At 35.4% G+C, this 27,943-nt stretch overlaps 1 protein-coding gene across 2 annotated transcripts in view; it reads right to left on the bottom strand.

The window, feature by feature from the left end:
- The window catches only part of CARMIL1 (capping protein regulator and myosin 1 linker 1), a 380,656-nt gene that overhangs the window by 131,005 nt on the left and 221,708 nt on the right, over positions 1 to 27,943 (bottom strand). For both annotated transcript variants that reach the window (XM_036765787.1, XM_036765794.1), the window contains exons 10-16: positions 27,156 to 27,244; positions 25,916 to 26,010; positions 15,224 to 15,310; positions 8,852 to 8,955; positions 5,757 to 5,834; positions 5,549 to 5,625; positions 467 to 571 (exon numbers count right to left, since the gene is read on the bottom strand). In XM_036765787.1, the coding sequence (XP_036621682.1) occupies positions 467 to 571; positions 5,549 to 5,625; positions 5,757 to 5,834; positions 8,852 to 8,955; positions 15,224 to 15,310; positions 25,916 to 26,010; positions 27,156 to 27,244 (635 nt within the window). The remainder of the gene's footprint in view (positions 1 to 466; positions 572 to 5,548; positions 5,626 to 5,756; positions 5,835 to 8,851; positions 8,956 to 15,223; positions 15,311 to 25,915; positions 26,011 to 27,155; positions 27,245 to 27,943) is intronic.

Raw genomic sequence — 27,943 nt, 5'->3', positions numbered from 1 at the left:
AAGAAGATGATAAGAAAAAAGGGTCTGGATAATTCAGAAGTTGGATAATTTGCCCCAAAATAAACATATGCATAACTATTCTAGAGTTTACTTATCATTAAGTTAGTCAGAATGCTTGGTATCAAAACTAGAAATAACACAACAATTTATACATAAGATTATGTGCCAGAAGATTCTTGAAGAGTAGTTAATCCAAAAACAGAAAAATGATCCTTGTGAGCAAAGATTTCATAAAAGAAAAAAGTGAGCTAAAGGCAAGAAGGAGATCTCTTTATTCCAAGCTGCTAATAGCATCGATATGGTGGATCTCAACCTCCTGATGGTCAAAAAGAACCTGATGGAGGCTTAGAAGCACTGGCATTTTGATCTGCCTTCTGAGATTTTGGATTACATATACCATTCTTCAATAAAATCATCTAGAAAATTGAACTTCAAAAGCTCTGGAGAAAAAGAACAAGGCACTTACTTTAAAGGCTCAGGAGAGAGTTTAGTGCCTGAAAGGTTGATTTGCATCAAGGCAAGAGAACTGCTGAAAAACTGTTTGAAAGATGGGGGTACATCTTTTCCTTTCCTGTAAATAAAAAAAAATAACAGGTTAGCACTGACATTTTCACAGCGATATATAATTCCAAAATGGCCAATGTTGACAGATACACAATTACCCAGTGGCTGCACATGGATCTTTTGTGAATTAATGGATGGAATGGCTAAATTTTCAGAAGTACTTTAAGGTAGGAAAGAAAAAAGAAAAACAACTCAACAACCCCAAATCAATTGATGAGACAGGGAAATATAGGTGAAGAAATAGACCCCCAAATCAATAAAACAGTATTTATCAAGTCCTTAATATATTCCAACACAATTTTTGCACAATGCCATCCTTTTCTCAAATAAACTAATGCCTGCTGACCTTTTTTATACAGTCAAAGAGAAGTCCTGAGATTTAAAAGTGAATACGTATAATCTGGTATTAAACAAGATGCCCTTTGAGTGTGAAGCACTTAACTTTTTGAAGTGGTGGTTAGTTTTGCTATAAATATATAAATGGATGGCTCTCTGGAAAGGATGCTTTGGGAAACATAGATTCCTTTTGAATTCAAGGAAAGATGAATAGAAGTTAAAACTCAAAAAAATTTAAAAAACAAACTTTGGCAGCAAGGAGCTACTTGGAACTGTTGAAAGCCCAGAAAAATTTCTACATGGTTGGGAATCATTAAAAAACCACTCTCTCAGAAGAATGAGTACTGGCAAAGGGCAATGGAGAGATGCACTGTGGGTGGAGTCAGGCTGGAACATATTCCCAATGTCCCATTAAAGACCTCTGTGGCACATACAACTGGAAGAGAAAGTCTGAGTCAGTTGTGTAATATAGGAATGGAACAACAGATAAGTAGCCTGAGTGGTATATGAGCATTCATGAATTTTTAAAGGACTCAAGGAAAAGCTTCAAGCATTCTGGGTACACCTTTTATGGAGGATTTATGGAAAGAAGTGGATAAGAACTCCACAGGACAGATGGCATGGATGAGCTGTGATCTGCATTGTGTTGTTGTTCAGTAATTTGTCAGTTGTGTCCAACATGACCCCTGTCGGATTTTCTTGGCAAAGATACTGCAGTGGTTTGCTATTTCCTTCTCCAGCTCATTTTACAGATGAGGGATCTGAGGCAAACAAGGTTAAGTGACTTGCCCAGGGTCACCCAGTTACCAAGTCTGAGGAAAGATCTGAACTCAGAGGGAATTAATGAAAAGAAATGCAAAGGAAGGTGGCATAGCTGTACCAGATTTTAAATTGTATTATAAAACAACAATCATCAAAACTACTTGGTACTGGCTAAGAATAAGAGTGGTGGATCAGTGAAATAGGTTAGGTACACAAGACACAATAGTCAATGACTATAGTAATCTACTATTTGCTAAATCTAAAGACTCCAGCTTCTGGGATAAGAACTCACTGTTTAAAAACTTCTAGGAAAACTGGAAAATAGTGAGGCAGAAACTAGGCATAGACCAACATTTTACACCCTGTACCAGGATAAAGTCAAAATGCGTACATGATTTAGATATAAAGGCTGATACTATAAGCAACCTGTGACAGCAAGGAATAGTTTACCTGTCAGATCAATGGAAAAGGGAAGAATTTATGACCAAACAAGAGATAGAGAACATTATGAAATGTAAAATGGATGACTTTGATTACATTAAATTGAAAAGTTTTTGCACAAACAAAGCCAATGCAACCAAGATTAGAAGGGAAACAGAAAGCTGGGCAACAATTTTTACAGCCAGTGTCTCTGATAAAGGACTCATTTCTCAAATGTATAGGGAACTGAGTCGAACTTATAATAATACAAGTCATTCCCCAATTGATAAATGGTCAAAGGATAGGAACAGGTAATTTTCAGAGGAAGAAATTAAAGCTATCTATAGTCATGTGAAAAAAATGTTCTAAGTCACTACTGATTAGAGAAATGCAAATCAAAACAACTCTGAGGTACCACATCATACCTATCAGATTGGCTAACATGACAAAACAGGAAAGTGATAAATGTTGGAGTAGATGTGGGAAAATTGGAACACTAATGCATTGTTGGTGGAGTTGTGAGCTGATCTAACCATTCTAGAGAGCAATATTAAACTATGCCCAAAGGGCTATAAAAACATGCATACACTTTGACCCAGCAATACCATTTCTACATCTGTATCCCAAAGAGATCATAAATATGGGAAAAGGACTCACATGTACAAAAATATTTAGGCAGAAATTTTTGTGGTGGCAAAGAATTGGAAATTGATGTGATGCCCATCATCTGGGGAGTGGTTAAATAAGTTGTGGTATATGAATGTAATGGAATATTATTGTGCTATAAGAAATGATGAACAGGTAGACTTCAGAAAAACATGGAAAAGACTTACATGAACTGATGCTGAGTGAAGTGAGCAGAAGCAGGCAAACACTGTACACAGCAACAGCAACACTGTGTGATGATAAGCTATGATAGTCTTAGCTCTTTTCAGCAATGTAAGCATCTAAGACAACTCCAAAAGACTCAGGATAGAAAATGCTATTCCCATCCAGGAAAAGAACTTTGGAGTCTGAATGCATATGGAAGCATACTATTTGCTCTCCTTTTCTTTTGTTGTTTTGTTTTGTTTCTTCTTTATCAAGGTTCCTCCTATTAGTTCTAATTCTTCTTTACATCATGACTAATGTGAAAATATGTTAAATATGAATGTATAAGTATAGCCTATATCAGATTGCATGCATTCTTGGGAAGTGGGGAGGAGACGGAAGAGGAGAAAACCTAAAACACAAAATCTTATGGAAATTAATTAAAAAAAAAGACTTGAACTCAGGAAGATGAGTCTTACTCAGGCCCAGCACTCTATCCACTGTACCACCTAGCTACCTTGTGATCTACAGTAGTGGAGGAAAATCATTAAGATCTCAGATATACTGAAGTATAAAAGTATGCATTTACTAAAGGGTAAAAAGAACCAATGAAAGGAGATCTCACTGACCATATGGTGATGTTGACAATCCCTACCTTCCCTTTGTAGTGTTGGCAAAAGCTGTAAGATTCATGTGCAAACAACCTTTGAAGTATTCTGCTCTGACACAAATCACTAAACAACATGGAAAATAGGAATAACAAGAGACCATCAGGCCACCTTTTCTGTTGCTCAACTATTATTTTTACAGATACACCAATCCCACTTAATTAAACATACATCCATGCTCCCATAGAAATGACAAACAAGGTATTTCAGAAATAACCACAACCTCCAAATACACACTCTGGCATTGAGAAAAGAAGGGAATGGAGGGAAGTCAGTGAAAATATCACTAGGGCTAAGAAGTAGTCCAGGATTTAAGAGAGACAGATTGGCTAGAGTAAGGCCATTGAACTATTGAATTTGAATATTTTCTCCATTCTGTTCAGTGGGTATTGTTGTAGTATCAAAACTAACACCCTAGTATACTTGTCATTATATGACAAAGGTTAAGTTAATACCAGAGAACACACACAATTTCAGGTTATTTAAGGGAAAAGGGAATCTTGCCATTTTGTTCTACTTGAATAAAAGAAAAATGAACATCGCTATTCTTTTATTAATGGGATTATAAATTTCCAACAATGCTGCTCCCAAGAACAGCAATATCCATATAATGCTCCATGTTCCTGGCCACTGCTTTATCTTAGTAATCTAACAGATTTTGTATTGTTCTTTGAATTAATTTCTCCTTCTGCATCTTTTCCTGAGAAATAATCTTTAGTCAAGTCACAAACTCTATCCTCATCAAAGTTAAGAAATTATCATCAGCTTATTTTATCCATGCATTTAATGGTTCTCAAGAAGGCAACGTTCTTTTGTTTAAGAGACTGTAATGATATTCCGTATTTAATTATTTTACTCAAATCAGGTGAACTCATTCAACTTTTTTTCTTCCAAGTGCCCTTCTACATATTGACTCTCATAATCAATCATTCACATAATCAATCATTCACAGCCCTATCTAAACTGGTCTGTTTTAGGGTCTTACAAGCTTTCTGAATGACATACATTTATAACTCAAGCCAAGAAGAAAAAGTTCTGGAAGTCTGTTCAGGAGATGACCCTACTAACTCCATGATGGCTTCTCCATCTAGTCTAGAGCTTTGGGCATGCCAGTGACTTCTACCTCCAATCCAATCCCTATCACCTATTCTCTCTGTAAACCTCTTATTCTAACTTGCAGGGAGGAGCTGATTAAATGGAATTTATGCCACCATTTTGACAAATTTAAATGAATTTGTAATTTGATGTGTAATAAAGATAGTATACACATATGTAAAATTTTTATTATACATACTATCTTTACATACATATATTATATATACTATATTAATATTTATATAAAATGTTACACATGTATACTATCATTATACATTAAATCACAAATTTATTTAAACTGTCAAATTATATACATGCACAGGTTAAAGTATATACGGCAATGCTAATTTATATATCATTTTCGGAGACAAAGTTTCTACTTGATCAGCTTTATCAGATCAGAAACTTTACTCTTTTTTAAGCAACAGAACTTATTTTTCATTTATAACTATTTTTGATGGACATCTAATATTACATATACATCTCTGGTCTCTTAAAATAAGTATACTGAACCTAACATGATTCTTGGATAATATTAGGGTGGTTGTAGATATGAACGCTGCAGTATTTATTTTAATGTAGTGAAACACAGTGATGGCCTCAGGGATTGTGGAGATGCAACCAAATGTCCTCTTTAAGGCAACCCTCCAAGATCATAAATGATCTTGGTTTCACATCTGGGCTTTTCTACATTGATGAATGCCTAGATCAAGACCAAAACAGAACTTAACAAAAGAAAAATATAAAGCTTTTAAGATTTAACATCCTTAGATAATTATATCATGATTACTGCCTTTTAGGATTTGTCTGAAAGCCAAAACCTCTGTAAGAGAGAAAGATTTCACCATTTAACACATAGTTGAAATTAATGGTGCTCGGAAGGAATGCCATACCGGTGAGAAAAGACAGTCCTGGAGAGGCTGAGGACAGCTAAATGCTGAAGGCATCCACGAAGAAGTGCTGCACAGACCTGGAAAATAAAAACCTCAGCTTGATTATCGAAAATTGCTGGTTACAGAAGTCTATTTTACTCAAAAGAAATTCCACTGTATCACAACTTAATGGATGAGGAGACTCCAAGGAAAGATAAAGAAACATTACCATGTCCAGGGCACACTCTGTATTGGATAAATCCAGGTGAGCAATGGCATTTGGCTGAGCCAAAAAGTTGTACAGGTACTTGGAAAAAAAAAAGGAACAACAATAAGTCAACCACTAAAAACACTAAAAATAACATCAAATATTTCCAGCATTAAAAAATTAGAAAATCTAGAAAAACAAGAAAATCTGCTCACATTTTTTTCTATATCTTTTCTACCTCCAACAACATAATCACAATTTTTATTACAATTCCATAATTTTAAAAACAAAACTCCAGAAAATATTTAATATAAAACTAAGCATGAGATAAAATATGAGAAACCACCAAATGAAATCTGGATTCCCCAAGCCCTTGTCTGTTATGCATCGCTAGATTTGTTTGATTAGCTCAGCTTATGCTACACCATTTTGAAAAGTGCTAATTAATTTTAACTCCTGAGATTGAAATGCCATCTGAATTATAGGCATTATTTCAAAACGCTAACGAATTTTGAAAGTTCAAATGAAGGCTTGTACTCTGTTAGGATCACCACTAATTTGAATCTGAACCATATGATGCTCTCTAGCTGGCCTCTGCTTTGACACACATGGTCTTCCTGTCCCGAAGTGCTTTAGAAATCTAATAAGACAGATCTGACAGAACTATTAGGGAATTAATAAAAAATTCTCACCCACAGCTAGGCAAACTCCATTTTCATGGGTTACATATAGCCTTCCCTTCACACAAAGGCTGAAAGTATATTATTATTCCATGTGTGTATGAAAAATTAAAAATCAAAAGCTTCTCATAGAACTTTAATCAGCATTATGAGAAGCCACAGCAAGATCTAGAGTGTTCCAAGAGGAATATTCTTTCTCCATAATGAAATAAAATAAAATGAAAAAAAAATGTAAAAGGTGTATCTGTGCCAAGAGGTACTGTGAAAAAAGAAGTACAAGCTCTTTCCTTTACTTAGTTGACAGTCTTGTCGCCATTGACTAACTTTCACTAATTTTAAAAACTTCAATTGTAGGGTAGATATGGTGGAATGTTACTCTTCCAATGAAAAAATTACTTGGCCAAAAGAAGGTCAGCCTGAAATAAACAGACTTACAAGTACATTCAGAACTAAGCTATGAATATTTCTGATTTAAGATCCATGGCTAGAACAGCGCCTTGCACCTAGCAGATACTTAAAGGCTAGGTGAATCAACTAGATCAAAGGTAGCATGATAGAGTAGACAGTGAATCAAACTGGCCTCAGAGGAAGACATTGGATCCAAGTGCTCTCTCTTACACATACTGACTGTTTGACCCGGGACAAGTTATTTAACCTCTCGGTGCTTCAGGCATCTCTCTTTGACTAGAAATTATACAAAAGGTACAGAACAGAGCTGGTAGAAGGAGTTTCCTATACCAGTGAAATCACAGGTACTGTTTCTATGGACTGCTAAAGGTCCCTAAGACACTACAGTGTCCACCAGAACTTTCTCGTCCTTCCCAAAAAACACAATCTTAGATGACTGATACTGTTCCCATTTAGTTGTAGTTTGGTCATATAACACTTACAGTGTTCTAATTAGTTCTCATTTAATTTTAAATCTCTACAATTTATCCCACCCCAGTATTTCCTATACGTGTTTGGCATCTTATTAACTGTCTAAATTAGGCCTTTACATCCATCTTTTTAGAGGGATAACAGCAAGGATGGATCATCAGTTAAGGTGATAACTAAGACCGTACACAACAGTCATAATCCACCATAGGTAAAAAGCACAAAATATCTTTTCAGCAGATTATGCAGAAGGTCAGGAAGAAGAATAACAGGAAGAACGGAGGGGAACAAAACAGGAGAAAAATGTGCTTGGTGCCATCAAAACTCTTAGAATGACAATTAAGTTCCTCCTAAGAATCTCATCGATATAACCTCTCCATAAGGCTTGACTGATTATAATACGATCAGCTTAGCCAGCGATGGCCATTCTAGTAGGATCGCAGCCCCCGTGGGAGCAAAGGCTATTTGAGAACAGGGCCCTGAAGTCAGTAGCTGCCTAATACTAATTGAATTGCAATGAATCTTGACCAAAGGTAAGAGTCAGGATTCATCATGATCATCAATTTTAAGACTTTAAGACAATTTTAAGATAAATTAATCATTTATCATACTGAAGAGAGCTGCTAAATATTTATATTATATATTTTATACAAATATTTATCCATTTGTTAATAAGCTGGAGAAACCTATTGTTTTAAGTATTTCAGAATATTTTTCTTTCACACTTGTTTCAAGGACCACGTATGAAGCTCCTAGAGCTACATATTCTTAAAGATGGCTGTTTCTGAAATACCTGAATATTCTAGGATTATTCAATTATGATTATTCTATTATCACACCCTTAAATGATACAGTACAAACAAGGTCTCCACTTGCTATGGAATAGCAGAAGGTATAGAATTCTGAACCATATGGGTTGTTTGACCAATGTTCAGCACATGATATGATTTATTTTTATTTTTTGTGAGGCAACCAGGGTTAAGTGACTTGCCCAGAGTCATAAAGCTAGTAAGTGTCAAGGGTCTGAGGCTCGATTTGAACTCGGGTCCTTCTGACTCCAGGGCTAGTACTCTATCCACTGTGCTACCTAGTTGCCACCATATCACAGGTTTAAAAAAGAAAAACTTTTATAAATAAAAACTATTATAAATACTTCAATTAACTATGAAGGACATATGAAAGAAGAGGCTATCTGCATCCAGATAAAGAGCTGATAAATAGAAGTGTGCATGAAATAATTTTCCATATATTTATCTCTCTCTCTCTCTATATATATATATGTATGTATGCATATATACATGTATATGTGTGTGTGTATACATATATATATATATATATATATATATATATATATATATATATATCCACATACACACATATTTGTTTCTAATGGTAGCCATAGGGGGATTTACATGATAATTTTATTATATACTTAAAAGGAATAGCAAGTTGTACATAATAGATTTGTAGTTCCATGCACAATCATCTTTTTTAAAAGAAATGATACTATGTTATATAACTTTGTCCAAGAAGCCAAATGATATAACAAGCAAGTCTTACCGAGAGGTCATCTCCCCGAAGAACGTTCCCTGAGAGGTCTAAGTGGGTGAGGGTGGTAGCGATTAGCTGGTTGGCACTGAGTGATTGAGAAAGGCTATTCACCCCTACAATATCAAGAAAAATCAAGTTCAATTCATCTTTAAAGGGAACAAGATCGGGCTTATTAGAATTTTTTTGTAATAGGCTAGCAACAGCAACTCAGACAGAATGTAAAGGATATAAAGGAGAGAGTGATTCAGTTCTCCAAACTTGTGTTTTCTTTTAAGAAAAAGTATCGTGGAAATAAAGTGTTGGATTTTTTAAATATATGTAAGTGTGGCTTGGTTACAATAAGAGTATAGATGACCATGTGTTATCTACCTGACTCTCCCCTAAGCTTTGTTCTCAAATATTGTTTTGTTGGCAAAAGAAAAAGAAAAGAATGGACCCTTAGAGACCATCTAGCCCAAATCTTATATTATGCAAATGAGAAAACTGAGGTTCAGAAAAATTAAGTGACCTGCCCAAAAGCAAATGTGTAGGAAGTAACAGATCTAGGATTCAAATGCAAGTCTTCCAAGGTCCAATCTAGTTCTCCTTCCACAACACCAAGCAGTTCTATTCTAAAAAACCTGGCAAGTACTTTTACAATCCAAATGTAGTATTTCGATTATAAACACAACTATTAAGAAAAAAAGTCAGATAAATACAAATACAAAATTATATGTTCACAATATCAATTGTGTTAATGTGTTATCAATTTGTTAATAAAGTAATTGCTACATTTTACAAAATATTAATAAAATGTTACTCGTATTCACATATTTATCCAACAACAACATTAAACCAAAATTTACTCAGTGTTGTTAAAAGTACAATTTAGGATCATAGTGTAAGGGTGTGGATATCAGTCCTAATACCTTTATCAAGTGAGAACACATTTCCAATGTGTACTGGTATGAATAATAACTGAATAGCTCCAGCAACTACTTCAGAGTTATTATGAGAATCAAATGTGAATTTATGTAGAATGTTTTTCAAACCTTAAAGCCTCATAAACATAGTTTTTCTAGAAGTCTAAGATAAAAAAAGAGTTTATGAAAAACTGCCACCTTGCTCCAGCTTTTCTTGTCCTGTTACTGATAAATTTGTACCTGCTATGACAAAAACATATGGAATGCCCAAGTCTCATATTCAAATATACAATTACCTGTTATTCCACTACCATATAATAAATGCTATACCAAATGCTTTAAAAAATATCAGAGAAATCATTTTTCTCTAATTCATTCTGCTCTGGAGTGTGACAAAATTCAATAAATGCAGAGCTGAATTAGATGGCCAAATCACTCCTGACAGCAAAATGCTTCTTGACAAGTATGGGCGCTTGGCAGTAAGCCACGGTCTAAAAATAATCAGTACTGGATAATGTTATCTGGTAAGCTTAATGCTAGTGTAGTAAAATGAATGATTCCTTTCTGTCTTCTCCCTATGTTAATAAGCACACCAATGGCAGGAAATTACAAAAATGAAAGAAGTAGAAATTCATATCTATTCTAAATACAAATTTACACCCTAGATTTGAGCTTTCAGGTTATTTTAACCATGCTCATTATTTTGACAGAGGAGAGTTTCCACAACTGGAAGAAGGTGGCACCAGTTAGATATGGCTTGACCTAATGAGAATGAAAAGAAGCAGAACTAGAAATATCTTATGGCATATCTGTGGAAGAGGTAAGGTATTGACATGAGGGAATGAAGACATTATACTGAAATAAGGAAATAAAACTGAAAAATATACTGAAAAAAATATACTGAAACAAGGAGACAGAAATGTCTGTCCAATAGTCAATGCTTATAACTACTACTTAAGTGAGGCTAACTGCTCAAGACTAATTTCCTTTTCGATCCTAAAACTACTTGAAGCTCAACTCAAAGATGAGAGAGAATGAGACCTTTTAATCAGAATAACTACTCATGTTTATAAAGTATTTTAAGATTTAGCAAAGTGCTTTTCCCTAGAACTCTATGTGCTAGTTAAAGCAACCATTATTATGACTCTGGTCCTAGAGCTATTACTTGTAAGGAGACAGGTTCCAAACCCGGATCTCCCGATTTCTGGTATAATAATTTTTTTAGGTATTCCATAGCCTATGAAAAGGCACATTTCAAGACATACTACCTAGAAAGTCACTATATAACATCTCACTTGTTTTTCAAATAAATATTTTAATATATAACTTAAGCTTCCAAAATGGATATTAAGAAGGAAAAGAGAGTATATAAACCCTCCTATCTTAACATCAAAATAATCTTGGCCCCACTAAAACTGCTGAAGGAAGAAAAGTGAAGATTTCAGTTGTAGCAAATAAAAGCCACATCTTAGTCTACAAATGGACTTAAAGAAAAAGCGAAAGTCAAGAGGCGAAAAGAAAATGGGAGAAGAATAAAACTGAAAAAAAAAATAGCAACAGGGACCTGATTCTCTCTCACCTTAGTGTTCCTCTTTAGAAAGCTCCATTTTCCATCATTTTAATCTAAACTCCATATGTATAGCCCATAATCAGTGAGAGTTGATTATTAATGCCTTCTGGGGATACTGACTGTCTGACATAATTTGCAATGAATTGCTCGGTTTTAGGGAAATATTGGAAGGATCTTAGTGAGATCTAGAATAGGTCTCAAGTCTGAGGATTATAATCGCAATTATCATAGAGACCCCAATGAATAATAACATAAGGAAAATAATTCAGACTAATAGGAGTATTTTCAAGTATATGGACTTCATGATCAGTTCCTAGATTGTGTGAAGAGAAGGGCAAAACAGGCCAGTTACAATGGCCTTAAGAAACTTTAGTAGTCGTTGTAACACCTCTTTTAATAACCAATGAGACAAGTGGCAGGGGGGAGGGAAAATCTATTTGCCACTTAAAATTTTCATTGAAAAGAAGAATAATCACTGTGAGACATGGAAGGAGATTTTTATTCAGGTAAAGGCTGGAATCCATGATCTGTGATATTCTTTTTTTTTTATAATTAAGATTTTTTACTTTTAGTTTACAACACTCAGTTCCACATAATTTTGAGTGCCAATTTTTCTTCCCCCTCTTCCTCCCTCCCTCCCCAAGATGGCATGGAATCTGATATATCTTCTACATATAACTTCGTATTGAACTTATTTACACAATAGTCAAGTTGTAAAGAAGAATTATGACCAATGGAATGAATCATGAGAAAGAAGAAACAGAACCAAAAAAAAAAAAAAGAGAGAGAGCGAGAGGAAAAAAAAGAAAAAGAAAAGCCAAGGGAAAAAATATGGAGAGTATACAGTGTGCCTCAATCTGCATTCAGACTCCATAGTTCTTTCTTTGGATGTAGATAGCTCTCTCCTGTGATATTCTTTCTAACTCTATCCATCATTCTGTAATTCTTGCAATTTTTAAAAGAAAGCCAATTTCTCGAATGGCCCATGATAGCCATTTGCCTTACCTATCCATTCTGACTCTTTGTCTAGTCATCTTTCTACCACAGATTGCTATTCTAAAAGTAACATAGACATGAAAAAATAAGCAATTTATTGAAATATTCCATAAATTTGTTTATATTCACATTGACCATCATTATATGCTAAGGATCAATTTGAAGTGGAAAGGGGGAAGTGACAGAAAAAGTGCTTCTAGAAATGAATGACTATGCTGCAAACAAAGTGGCTGTGCCGTAACAAAAGACATTTTTTAAGGATAGATCAGGAATGGTGTAGTCAAAAGAATATTCCTATTAATCAAGATGGATAGCTTTGAAGACAAATTTAATTTAAATCCCAGATCTTTTATAGACATATTTGTGTGACATTGGACAAGTCACTTAAACCCTCTGGGCTTTATTTTCCTTATGCGTAAGGCAGTTGGACTGGACTATATCCCTTCCAGCTCTTTATGACTCTACGAAAACATAATTTTAAGAAAACTGGAAAGAAGGTAGATGATATGGCGGCATAACTGAATGCCTTTCCTAAGCTGTCCGAATTACGTATACAAATCCTTTCCCTAAGGATCTCAAAAGACTTTGTAGTTTTTGTAGTTCAGTCTTTTTCAGTCACGTCCTACTCTTCATGAACCCATTGGGGTTTTCTAGGCAAAGATACTGGAGTGGTTTGTCATTTCCTTCTCCAGCTCATTTTACAGATGGGGAAACTCAGGCAAACAGGGTAAAGTGATTTGCTCAGGGTCATGCAGCTAGGAAGTGTCTGGGGTCAGATTTAATTCAGGAAGATGAGTCTTCCCGATTCCAAACCCAGTGCTCTCTATCCACTGTGCCCAATAGCTGCCCATTTTTTTTAAATTATACTTTGTAGTATAATCTACTATTTAACCTATTTGAAAGACAGTCTAAGAAGCAACATGGTTTGTAATCAAAGGGCCCAAGTCCAAATGTTTCCCTGGACACTTCTTGTGAGACCTTGAACAAAGCACTTAACCTTCCTAGTCCTCAGAGTTCTGGCCTTGGCATAGGTTAGACTTGATTTAAAAACCTGACTCAGAAACTTATCCGTGTGACCCTGAGCAAGCCACTTAACTCCTTTCAGACTCAGACTCAGTAACCTGTAATTGTAATTTTTCTATTCTTACAATATACAACAATTAAGATATTATCTTTATATTGTGGAGAATAATAATATGACCTTTAGTATTTGGCAATGTTGGACTCATATGTTAAGAAGGTAAGATGCAATTATGCTATAGTACAAGTTTACATGATTATTATGTGGCATACTTGTTTTTATTAAATACAGAAAAAAATAAAACATGGTTTGTAACTTCCAGGTCTAAGGTCACATGGATCTTTCTAGACAAACAGATGCTCTCCTTACTATTCTCTCTTTCCCTAACTCCTACCATATGAATAGCTTGATTCCATCTCTGAATAATAAGCAATTATTCTAAAAACAGAAATAAGAAGTTTCTGGGTGTGATATGGTTTCAACAGCATAGTTTATACATTTATAATAGAATATAAGCTCCTTAAGAGCTGGGACTATTTTATCTTTTCCCTCTATATTTAGCATTTAGCACAGTGCCTGGCCAAGAAAAAAAAGTAGGTACTTATATGTTTGTTGACTTACTGATGTTTTAGATGAGTTCAACTATTTTAAAATAAAAGAAGTGAGCTACAAAATCAGAGTTCAGGCATAAAATAAATTTATTTCAGGCTGCCTTTTTCTTTTTTTGAATTCCTTACTCTTTCTAAAAAATGGGAATCTGTCTGAAGAACTGGTTTTCATCAATGAGCTACAGGTAAATGCTGACAGAATCAGAGATATTGCATTTAATAGAAAGAGATAATGACTAAATGGTGTAGAGAAGCAAGGACTTGAAATGGCCAATGTGGATGGAACAGTATAAAATTTATGACACAAAAAGAATCAGTCTAACGGATTCTGAAAACTATTTGAAAGGTGGCCTCATTCAGATTTTTTTTGGGGGGGAAGCCATTTATGTATTTTCGTAAACCACTGTGCAAAGACTTTGTAATCTACTTTTATAACCAATTCATGAAGAAAATTGAAGATGACAAACATTTCCGAATGTTCCTCAGTTTCAAAAACATTTGTTAACTAGTTTTAGGTGAAAATAATCTGTTTTGATAGATAGCTTAAAAATATGCTTATAATCCACATATTATTTTTAAACACAGAATAATTTTCTAAGAGCTCAAAATATATTGAGGCTGCATTTAGTCTAACTGGACTAGAACATGGCAGGTAGATGGTAAGGTAAATAGAGTGCTAGACCTGGAGTACGGGAGACCTGAATTCAAATCCAGCCTCAGACATTTACTTAGCTGTGAGACTCTGGACAAGTCATTTAACGTTTCTTCATCTGTAAAATGAGGATAACAAAAGCATTTACCTCCCAGGTTCGTAGTGAGAATCAAAGGAGATATTATTTGTAACATGCTTTGAAAATCTTGAAATGCTTATATAAATGCTAGCTATTATTATTATGGCTATTATTCTGATTTCTTATTAAATGTCAAAACAACACTATTAGCTTTATGACCCATACAATGTCTCCAGGCCTTCATTTCCTCATCTCTAAAATTTGAAGGCTGAACTATACATAGTTATTAAGTTTCTTTCCAGGTCCTACATTCTATCATTGTTTTTGTCCATTTGTTTGTTTTTTATGAGGAAATCAGGGTTAAGTGACTTGCCCAAGGTCACACAGCTATTAAATGTTAAATGTCTGAGACTAGAATTGAACGCAGGTCCTCCTGACTCCAGGGCCATTGCTCTATCCACTGTGCCACCTAGCCATCCCCATTCTATCATTGTTTTTTTTTTAAAGTAATGGACATATTCAACAATACAAAACAGACTTTGGTATACTGTACCTTTTGGTGATAATGAGGTTTTAGATAAATTTAAGTGTTTGAGTCCCTTTGGGAGTTTGGCAAACTGAATACTTAGAGAGGACACACCTAGGGAAGAAAAAGAAACAGGTTTAAGTTTTACAGTTCCCAGAACTGTAGCTGTTGTCCAGGTAATTAGTAAAATGAACTTAATTTCCTCCCCCATTCACGTGATTATGGCTTTCATTCCTATTTATCATTCTTATTTTCAAGTAAAATTATATAGCTCTTTTTTCACATATGCTTTGGCCATCGGTCTTGCCTTTTCTTCAGGCCCGCTCTCGCAGATAACCTTTCATGTAGTCAAATCAAGGAATCACCATTAGGGAAGAATGTGAGGGGTAGAAGAAAGGCTTCCTAGGACAAAGTACCTCCCTCACTCAGGAGATTCAGGGTCTGAAAGCCCAGCATAAACAACTGATTCGTGCTGCCCTTGTGGAGGATGCAAATATTCTTTAAGGGGGAATTAAACCATAAACACTTTAGTATGAATAAGCTTGATAAGAGTGCTTTTTTCTGAAAAGAAAATGCTCAATCTGATTTTATGCAGGAGGCCACTCCTGGTCCCCCCCAATTGCTGGCATCTTCCCTTTTGAGATTACCTTTCTTCTACTCTGTATATATCTTGTATATGCCATATTATTTTCATCCTTGCCTCCTCCATTAGAAAATGAGCTTCTTGAGGACAGGGGCTGTTTTTGTTTTTCTTTGTATCCCCGAGGATACTGAAGCACAGTGATTGACACATAAGTGCTAATAAATGCTTGTTGGGCCCCTGGAAAATGGAGGGAAAAATGGATAAGGTGGATTGGGGAGACCGACTCTGCCTGGGTACAGCTTTGTCTATCTATTCTTTTATAGCCAAAATTCCTTCTAAGCAAGATAAAAATATATGCAAATGTCCTAAAGTAAAAATTTTTCTTTATTTTCTTCAAACTGAGCAACAAATTCACTTATTTACACACAAGTTTAATTGCTAATAACCACTATCAATTTTTACATGCACTGTGATACATGATAACTCTAAGTATGTTCCTTAGTCCTCAGGGAAGATGACAAACTTTAACCGGACTCTCACAAGCATCAATCGTATACTTCACATCTTCAGACCACAATAAAAAAAAAATTCAAAATACAGATTAAAATCACCCACAAGACCACATTTTACAATGTGAGAAGAAAGGGGAGAATTAAAAATAAAGTGATTAGATAAGCTGAGGATCTAAATGACATATCAAAAGGACAAGAAATAAGTCTTTGGGGATACACGACAAAGTTGCTAAAACAGTGTGAAACTACCCTAGTTGGGATCAAAGTCAAGGATAAAAGGTATAGGCATAAATATATTGTGGCAAGTTACTTTTGTCAAATTCCAGATCCTAGAACTACAAACACCCAAATTCCTAGGGCTAGAAGAGGATGCAGCAGGCACCAAGATCTACTCATGCCTTCTACACATGGGGAAATTAAGGTAAGGAAGACTTTTTTGCATCATATGCAACTCTAATTATGAATCTTGTGCCCTAAAAGAAGATTTGCAGGTTATTAATCATGATATAGGTTTAAACAATGTAACAGATAAAATTCTCAAGCAATGGTGTTAACTAACACAGCAGAAGAACTGGTACCAGCTAACATCTTTAAACTTCAGAATATTGAATTGGTTTAAAACAAGGATCTTTTTGTGTCATGGACTTCTTTGGCAGTCTGTTGACTCCTTCTCAGTCCACAGGAGTCCGTAGACTCTTTCTCAGGATGATGTTTTGAAAGCATAAAATAAAATATGAACAGCAACAAAGGAAACCAATTGTATGGAAATAACATTATCAAACAGGCAGCTAGGTGGCACAGTGTATAGAGTGCTGGGCCTGGAGTCAGGAAGACTCATCTCTTTGAGTTCAAAGCTGGCCTCAGACAGTTACTACTTGCATGACCCTGAGCAAGTCACTTTGCCCTGTTTGCCTCGGTTTCCTCATCTGTAAAATGAGCTGGAGAAGGAAATGGCAAACCACTCCAGTATCTTTGCCAAAAAAATCCCCCCCCCAAATCAGTCATTTTATCAAAATTCAGAATTTCTTCATGAATCCAAAAATTCTTTTTGTAATTCATATGATTTTTTTGTTTAAACTCATGTGTAATCTCTTCCATTAAGGCTTCCCTGCTTCCCACAGTTAGAATTGATTGCTCCTCATCTCAAGCATTCTTTCTTGGGCCCTCTTTTCTCTGTTACTCTTCTCCAAATGCTCTACAATACAGCCACACTGACCACGCTGCTTGCCGTTCGTCACAAATTTCCTAACTCCAGATCTTTTCAGTGGCTGTTTACCCTTTCTGGAATGTTCTTCTTCCTCACCTTGCCTCCTCTGGCTTTCCTGGTTTCAAATCCCACCTTCTGCAGGAGGCCTTCATTGTGCCCTCTCCTCCCATCTTCCCTATGAAATTACTTTTCACTCACATTCGACATAGCATCTCCCCAACTACAATGGAAGCTCCCTCAAACTTACATGATGCTGTTCTTGCTTCTTTTGTATTTTATCCATATGTGTGCATCTTTTGCATTTTTTTTCTGGTATTTTTTTTTCCAGTGCTTAACACAGAGCCTTAACATGGTAAACACTTAATAAATGCTTGTCTCTTGATCAGCATCTCTCTTTAAATAGTCCCTTCCTACTCCAACTTGAATTACAGAGAACTGGATATATATTCTATCCCTTCTTAGACCATGTATACTTTTTTCAGGTCAGGGACTATCTTTTTTTTGTCATATTCGCATCCTCAGTGCCTAGTATTCTGATGTGTATGTTTATTTAATTGTGTATTAAACTGATTTTTTTTAATTTTAATGATTAATATGACAATGGGATAAAACCTGTTCCCTTCCGTCAATAGTTCCAAACTACAATTTTTCTTAGTCTTATACATTAATTGCCCCTACAAATGATGTCTCAGAATGTCTAAATCACACATGATATGTCCATTAATCAGGAGGCACAGCCAGTTAGACTAGCATATGCAAAACCTTCAAATTTTGCAGATGCTATAAAAGCAAGGGATTTTGTTGTTCAGTCTTTTCAGTCCTGTATGACTCTTCATGATCTCATTTGGGGTTTTCTTGGAAGAGATAATGGAGTCGTTTGCCATTTCCTTCTCCAGCTCATTTTACAGATGAAGAAACTGAGGCAAACCTGCCCAGGGTCACAAAGCTAGTAAGTGTCTGAGACCAGATTTGGACTCAGAGAGAGGAGTCTTCTTGACTCCAGGCTTGGTGCTCTATTCACTGTGCCACTTAACTTCCCCAAATATGTAGCAAATGCTACAGAAAGAAGGGGTTGGACTACATTATTTCTAAGGTTCCTTGAAGCTCCTTCTATAAGTACCTCACATATTTTGCTTTCCTGGGGTTTATTTACTTATCAATAAAAGAAAGATGAGCAAAGCACAGAGAAAAAAGTTGTAGAGGTCACAATAAAGATACCACAGGAGGCAGTAAACATAATTTTAAAATGGATTCTATAAGGAGAAAAGGAAACTAGATTACTTATTTTGAAAAAAAGGCGCCAGTTGTAGGAGAAGATATAAACACTATAAATGTAGAGGCATACTACACAAAGAAAGGTAACCTTTCAACTATGGTCAGAACAGGAGGTAAATTTTAACAAGCTAGTCCATTAGCACAAACAATTAGAAGTTGATGGTGGCAACACTTTCTGAAAACAGTTGGTGTTTTTTTTTTAATCTGGGTCTCTCTCTAAATTCTACTAAATGCATGGATCAATAAATGGAAACTTCACAGTGTTATAAAAATTCCAGGTATTATTGGTATTATCATTATTGCTATGAGTATTATGGAAGCTGCATGAGAAGCTTAAAAAAATGAAAAGGATTTCACAAAGAAAACTCCAAACTTATGTCAGAAGATGCACGGGGGTCTTACTCCATTTACTGGTAAAATTCAATGTTGTTTTAAAAATAAGAATGAGATTACAATTTTATACAGTCTTTGTTAAAATGATTAAATTTTTAGAATTTAAAAAAAAAAACCTGGAGGCTTAACTAGGTTGATTACAAATCATGTAATGGAATTATGGTGGCTTTTATGGTATAGGCAGGAAAAAAAAAGGGAGAGGAGAGGGGAAAGACTCATATGCATCTTGTTCTGCTTCTAAATAATTTTACCCAGCAGAGGAACGAATGTAAAAAATGTTTAGCATTGCAATGTGCCATCTGATTCTATTAACTCACATTTAGGAGGAAATTAAATTTGACATTTGAGAATTAACCCATAAACTACTTTAGTACTTGAAATACCTATGGTAGTGTCATTTACAATTTCTGCATCTAAAGAGGTATTTTGATACTTTTGTTCCTTAATAATCAGCAAAGAAGAAATAACATAAGTCCTTATAAGTGATAGAGAAAAATGTGCACTTTATCAGCAAAATACTGCCAAATTTTAATAAGAAAAAGCATAATTGTAAGATGGAAAGGAAAATTTTTTCCCCTAATTTTGAGAAACTGTATAGATTTAAATACAATTTCTGTGATTTTCAGTTTTTTAGTTCAATACAATGATTTTGTAAAGATTCAGCTCGGATGTCTACCAACTCACATTAACACGCCATTACTAAATTACTATATTCACGGCAACATTTTTTGTTGTTATTAAGTGAAATGAACAGAAGCATTTTCATTTCGGGGAAAAAGTCTGCATTTGGATGTACATAAATTAGGTATAATAAATTAGGTATAATAGGGCATAATGTAGCTAACATTGCTGGTGCACACATTCCTTAAATTACAAAATTAAGCAATATTCCTTTGAGACACTGTTCTGTCTTTGATTATCACAACCATTATACACAGCTTACTACACTAAATATGTTGTAAGCCAAAAATCTGAAGAAAAGCATGGTATTTTGTCTAATTATCTATATATGCCAATGCTTATTTTTCTTCTTATAATAATATCTGATAATTTCACTGGTATTATGAAACAAAAGTAATAATCTAAAATTTTGTTCAAAAAATACGTTATTTCTATCCATTCCTATAAAAATTACATACACGTACAAACAGAAAGAGAGAGAGGGAAAGGGGAAAGGAGGAAGAGAGGGAAGGGAGATAGGGAGATGGATAGAGGGAGAGGGAAAGAGCGAGGGAGAGAGGAAGGAAGGGAATGAGAAAGAGAGGATGAGGGGGGAGAGAGAAAGAAAGGAGGAGAGAGGGAGGGGGAGAGAGAGAGAGAGAGAGAGAGAGAGAGAACTAACCCAGTTTTACTAACCAGCTATCTATAAATTTAAACATTAAATATATACAGAGTAAATACAGTCTCAAAGGGTAGGTATCTGAGGGATCAGAAAAGGCCTCATATAAAACATGGGAGACAGTTTATAAAATGCAAAGAGAAAGAAGACAATGTAACTAATCAGTCTCATAATCTTGTCAAAAAAGGAAATGAAGCTAGTAAGGTGTGACCTATTCTTGTTGAAACCAGGCTAGTTCTTTGTTATCACCACTTCCTTTTCTAGATGTTCATTAACCATCCTTTTAATATGTTGTATGTGCTGCTAGAATTGAAATCAACTTCATTCATTAGATTCCACTCTCTCCATTACTTTCTTTTTTTGTAGGGGTAAGGGGAGAAAGGGAAATTTGCCTTTCTATTGTCCAACAATATCTTTTGTTCTCTATTATTTTTTCCATTCCAAAATCCATTTATCTTTCCTTTTTATAAAACTAAGGTGTTTATTTTTTTAAAGAGGAATTCATAATGAAAAATTTTAGAGAGAAATTCTAGAATTCTTCAGGTGAAATTTTTTTTAAAGAAATATAAGCTTCTAAGAAAATATTTTACTTAGCGTAGTGATGGGTAAGCAAAGCCTTACCCAAAGTCTCCGAAAGGTCATTTACAATAAGATCAGAAAAGAAAGAGTAGAAAAATATACAAAATTTACAATCTCCAAGGAAGTCAAGAATGGAATAATCTAAGACTGAAGATCTAAAGATAATCCATTTATTTTGTCTAGACACAAATGGGATTCAAAAGAATATCATTTCTGGTGAAATCAAACCACATAAATAGTCCGCTGAGAAATGGTAAAATAAATACTCAAAAAGTAAAGAAAATAAGCATTCAGAGACACCAGAGTTAAGAGGTTCGAGGATGGAAAAGTGTGAAACAAACAAAAGAAAAAAGGCTTCAAATCAATACAGATATGTAAGTGGTATGTGGCTGTTCTATCACAGGAGGAATTTGGACTTCCTGAGGATGCTGCAACTTCTCATACTACATGGAACAATTATAAAATAACCATGATGATAAAACATATGTTACTGGCGCTAGTAAAAAAGAGATAGGATATGATAGTCAATGCTTCCCTGCTGAGAACGTGTGTAGGTGACCAAATATCTACCTTGTTTGAACAGGAAGTGCGCTGCCTTCTTAGGGCACTGCATGTGCCTTGCCAAACCTAATGACCATAATACAATTTTGGTGGTATCACATACCTCTATAATGTTAGAAACAGAAGAGACATCAGAGTTTTAATCCATCGCTCTCATTTTTCATATAAGGGAATTAAGGTCCAGAAACATAAACACTGTGTGACTGTGCTTTTTAATTGCTTTCATAAGCAACAGAGGCAGTCCATGAAAGTGATAAAAAGTCTATACAAGTTTTACACTAAACTGAATTTCTTATTGAATTTTCACCTTCAAGTTATTTATTCCCTAGCTTTTAACTTGGGAATGTTTAGCAAGAATAAAAGTCCCATGAGGAATTGGTCCCATTGTCCCTGGAAATGGGCTTCATATTCAACATTAGGGGCAGAACATAAAAAAATATCAGGAAAGTCTGGAGTGAAGCAGTGAGAAACACGAAAATTGATTTAGGAAGTGTTTATAGGCAGGTAAGGGGGTGGGGGGGATGTCTCAGAATCTGTTGGACCAGATACACCCCCTCCAGGCCCCCGCCTGTGGCAGAGATCAATGCAAGGGTCATTAAATATTTAGACAACAACAATGGGCAGGGCGACAATGATGAAGTGATGAGACTCACGCAAAGAAGTTGGCTGAAGTAGGTACAGCTGAAATAGGACAGATGGGATGAAGGGAGAAGGAGAAGGAAGAGGAAAAGAATCAAATTTAGAATAATAAGGAGAAAAAGGACAAGGAGAAGGAGGAGAAGGAGGAGGAAGAAGAGGAAGAGGAGGAGGAGGAAGAGGAGAAGGAGGAGGAAGAGGAGGAAGAAGAGGAAGAGGAGGAGATTATGACAAAGAAGAAAACAAGGATGACCCCTGAGTTTGAGTGATAAGCGTAAGGGGGGGGTGGGAAACGGGGAGAAAAAAGCTATTAATTTAGCCATGCTATTCTGACTATACAAAAGCATCAAACCCAATAGTACAACCATGAAAAATTTCGTATGTTCTGCCAATTATAATAGGAGAAAAATTGTTGGCAAGCAGAAAGAGCTTAGAAAGGAAAGAGAACACCATTTTAAATGCCACATTAGAATCTAAAGTTTAAACTAGGGCTGTCTAAAATATGGCCCATGGCCCGCATGTGGCCCGCAGTGCGATTTTGTGCAGCCTGCCTGTGGGTTTTAATTTTCATGAGCAAAAAAATAAAATAATAATTTGCATGGAATGCTTATTAAATTTTTTTAATTCCATCACTAATAAATAATCTCCTTGATGTTAATTTTCTTCAGTGTTTTTAAGCAGTATTACAGACGGGACATATCACACGGAATTTTCAATCGATCTGTGGGATGTGTTCTGTCTGTAATAGATGCAGACCAGTCAGGATGCACCTACCTTTATACTGTTGTGTTGTTGTTTTGTGTCTGCTTTCTCGCTTTGCTCCTTCACCTGTCGTATTGATGATGTGTGTTTCTCCACTGTCTATTAGTGTACTGTATTTTTTATTCTGGGTGTGGCCCTCAAATAATTATTTTATTTTAATGTAGCCCTAAGATAACCTAAGGTTGGACAGCCCTGGTTTAAACAACAGTCGACTTTATCATAGGATAGCTTTTGTAGGGGGCAGCTAGGTGACACAATGGATGGAATGCAGGGCCTGAAGTCAGGAACACTCGTTTCCTGAATTCAAATCTGACCTCAGACACTTATTAGCTGTGTGACTCTGAGCAAACCACTGGACCCTGTTTGCCTTAGTTTCCTCATCTGTACAATGAGCTAGAGAAGAAAATGGCAAACCACTTGCCAAGAAAACCTGAAATGGGGTCACAAAGAGTTGAACATAACTGAAATGAATGAACTAGCTTCTGTAGACTAATTTGGATTCCAGTAATTCAGAATGTGTTCAAGGATGACCTATTGATTTACCCTTCATTATAGAAATGGATCATTAAATACATAAATAGTGTAAACAAAACAACATCACTAAAGTCTGACTGACTGATACTTCACCATGGTATGGTGACAGTAATCCAGGATTTTGAAGATAATGCCAGGGGAGTACAAGGTCTGGCAGGTTCCCCTACATGCAAGGGTATTGGCTAAGGGCTATGAGAGATTAAGTGTATGAAGCATAAAAGTCATCTTTTTTTCCCCTCAGGGAACATAAAATCCAATTTGGGATAGAAGACATGATTAAAATAAAGGTAAAATACAAGGCAGGAAATACGTGCCAAATTTAAAATAATGACAATGAATGCTAATAAAGTTCTGAGATAGGGAAGGAGAAGGGAATAAGCAGTTATTAATCACCGACTATGTGCCCGATACTGCACTAACTGTCTTACAAATATTATTTTATTTGATCTGCACAACAGCTCCGGGGAGTCAGTGCTATTATTAGACCTATTTGGCAGTTGAGGAAACTGAGGCAAATAGAGTTGTCAAGATTTGGCCAAAGTCACAGAGCCAGCAAGTAACTGTGTCTGCATTTGAACTCAGGCATTCTTTAATCCAAACCTCACACTCAATCCACTTCACCATCCAGTTGCCTAGATGGGAAGGTGGGAGCACTGTGTTCTAAGTGATGTCATGAGAGACTGCATAGAAGAAATAGGGCTTAAGGGTTTTAAAGAGTGAGTAGGTTCCTATCAGTTAAGTAATCAAAGGATTTAAAGGAATGATTCTTACAAGAAGAAATGTAAGTGATCAATCAGTAACAAACATTTTATTAAGGGCCCTAGTATGTGCCAGACACTGATCAACAACCACATAAAAATGTATCATTTCACTAATAATAAGAGGAATACAAGACCTGAGGTTTCACCTTATGCCCACTAAATGGGCAAAAATGACAAAAGATCCGGTAGATATCAATGCACCAACAACTCTGGAAAACAATCTGGAAGTGCTGGAGAAAAGACTCTCAACTATTTTATACTCTTTGATTAAATGATCCTACTACCAGGCAAGTGTTGCAAAGAGGTTAATGACAGAAAAAGAGATCCACAGATATCAATGTCTCAGAAGCAAAACTCCTTGTGGTAGCAAAGACCCAGAAAGAAAGTGGTTGCCCATCAACTGGGAAATTGCTTATCAAACGGTGGTATGTGCATGCAATAGAATATTGCTGCACAGAGTAAACAATTAATGAGTTCATATAAACATGGGAAGAACTATAGAGAATAATAAAGAAGAATGAAAGCAAAACCAACAGAATAAGATACAAAAGAATTACAGTTATGTAAACAGCAGAGGCAGCTAGATGGCTCAGTAGATAGAGCACTCGGCCTGGCGTCAAGAAGACCTGAGTTCAAATGTGGCCTCATACCCGTAACTAACTGTGTGACCCTGGGCAAGTCACTTAACCTGTTTGCCTTAATCCACTGGAGAAGGAAATGATAAACCACTCCCATATTTTTGCCAAGAAAACCCCACGGACAGTTTGGCTTGCAAAGGTCCACAGGGTCATGAAGAGTCAGATACTGAACAACAACAATAACAACGTAAACAACAGCAAAAGTCTTCTGGTCTCAGATTAATCGCCATCAACTATTTTAGTTCTGGAGAACAAAAGATAAAACAGACTTCCTTCCTCTTAGCAAAGAGGTGTGGACTAGAAGTACAAAATGCATAATATAGACTGGCGAACAATAAAAATGTTTGTTCTGTTTATTGCTTTTGCTTAGCTGTTTCTCTGTGTCATGAAGAAGTTCACTGAAGGGTGGATTTCTCAGGAAATAACTAATGTGAAAAAGCATACCATAAACATTATTTTAAAAGAATAGGATAGAAAAATGAAGAGAATATGGAGTAAGGAATGTCAAATATATTACCAGAAAAAATGCAAAATTGAAATTGCTCATTTCTATTAGTTATTAACAGCTATTTAATTATGATGGATGGAAGGAACAGAAAATATCAAAATTAGAAAATGCTAACAAAATATTCCCCCTTTCTCATCTCTAAAAATTGAGTTTTGTTTTTTAAATAACATGTTCCCCTCTTCTGTCTATAACCACTTTAAAATGGTGTCAGGTTTTTAAAAGACCCATGAAATTGACAATCATGGTTGACACCATTTTAATTGCAGAATAAAGACCAGAAGGAAAATGAGTCATTAAAAAAATAAAGCCAATAACAATTGTATTCATGATATAAGGAAATGTGACACACCATTATTCAGGCAAGGCTGAGTAAAAACTCACTAATCCTCTTAAAACTCTGGTATCAATGAAAAACTGAAATATTACAGTACCTCTATCCTCAAGTGGATTGCTAGCAAGGTTAATTGTGTGAAGTCCTGAGTTGGGATTATGGGCTAGGGCATTGGCCAGTTTTTGTGCAAAATCTCTGAAAGTGAATAAAACAAGTATGGATTAAATATTAATACAGAATTTTAAGACGTTAACACAATAGCTGAAGCAGAGTGAAATCTATTTAGGGAGTTCATAGTCTTAATGTTAGCCTATACCACATCCTAGTGAAGACTTGGCATATCACATGTAAATAAATTTCCTCACTGGGAGACTTTATAAACCTTCCTGTGACCAGAAAAGGGTTCCACAGGATTAACCAGAAAGCCATTTTAAGAAAAGGCAATTCTGTTGATGAAAAATGTATGAGTTCTAAAAAAGAAATAATACAGTCTGTAAACTAAGAAAAGTGTTCCTTCTTTTAAAGTTTCTGGTCTTCGGCAGCTCTTCAATTAAATAGCCAACATTTGTTTAAGAACAAAATAGCCACAGCCCTGAACATGGATAAATATGACTAATACTTTAGGTCTTTATTTATTTATTTTGGTGCACGTGTGTGTTTTTTTTTATTCCAACATTGAACCTGGTTTTTCTGAAAATTATAGCAGGCTGCTCACTATATTTTATTTCTCTTTTCATGAACTCCTCATGAATGCAAAGCTGATTGCTTTAATTTTTGAGTTTAAAGGCTAAAATTGTAGCTTTTGCCAGCGCTATAATTTATCATAAAATTAATCATTATGTTAGTTATGTTTAGCTTCAAATAAAGCATCAAATAAACATTAAATGTTTTGATTAAGAAACTCTCTCCTTCTCCCACTTTGTGGTATTACAGTTCTTTGTTCCATGGAATTCAAGCTTTCCAAATATCATGATCTGGGTAGAGCCCATTTAAATGACTACTAATCATGAAATGAAGAATATTTTGAGTGTTGATGTGCCAAGGGAGAAGACCAGTAAAGACTTAACAACAGAAGAGAGTAACTGAGAATGGATAAAATATCAAGTGACCCAAAGCATCAGGGGCCATCAAATGTAAAGTGTTGGGTGATTTTAAGTGCTTAAAAACACTGACTTTCATGGCACTGAAAGACATAAGAATATGATTGGTCTACTTCTTCTAAAAACACATCCTCTCTACCTGTAGGCTGAAAAACTTTTGAAACTTTGCATTTACTGAAGGTGTAAATAAAGGGGTTGGGAGGGACATTTTTAAAAAGAAGTATTCAGGTAAGTACTTACGTTCTAAGCCCGGCATTTTCTAAAACCAATTCTTCCAATCGATTGGACCTACTCACCACTCTCAAGATTTGTTCGCAGACATCAGTAGACTGTAACAGAAACATTCTATGACTATTCCATAATGCTAAACAGAATGCTGTATTGCAAAGGATGTCAAAGTGTTTTGCAAATCTTAAGGCACTATATAAATGTCATATATTATTAGTCAATCCCAAAAATCAATGCATGGATTACAAAATAGGACAAAGCATCCTATCTCAGTCATTAGTAAGTTGAGTTGAGTGTTGACTGTTCTATGCAAAGAAGATGAATGCAAATTAAAAGTCTCAAGATTCAACTCATGTCTAGACTCACAAAAATAACAAAAAACAAAAAATGATAAATACTAGAGGAAAATAAATACTCAAATGGTGGAGCTGTGAACTTAACTGAAAATTCTGAAAAACAAGTTGAAATTCTACCAGAAATGTCATTGAATCATATGTATCCTTTGACCCAATGATATTGCTATAAGGCATAGACTGTAAGGAGGTCAAAGAGGGAAATCTGATAGGTACAGATATAGATACAGATATAGTATATTCATGGGCAAGGATGTACTGATAAATGTTTAACAACAGCTCTCTGGAAAAGGAAAGGGGAGGGGGGGGAAGGAAATAAGCGCTTATATAATACCTGCTAAGCACTGTGCATTATAAACATTTTCTGCAATAGTGTATTAAGTCTCGATAATCAACAAAGCAAACAAGCACCTGACCTGTAGCATCTACTGATTTCAAAGGTGTAAA

Source organism: Trichosurus vulpecula, chromosome 1 (genome assembly GCF_011100635.1).
Source record: "Trichosurus vulpecula isolate mTriVul1 chromosome 1, mTriVul1.pri, whole genome shotgun sequence".
Taxonomy (NCBI): domain Eukaryota; kingdom Metazoa; phylum Chordata; class Mammalia; order Diprotodontia; family Phalangeridae; genus Trichosurus; species Trichosurus vulpecula.
This window is presented reverse-complemented; position numbering and strand designations above follow the sequence as displayed.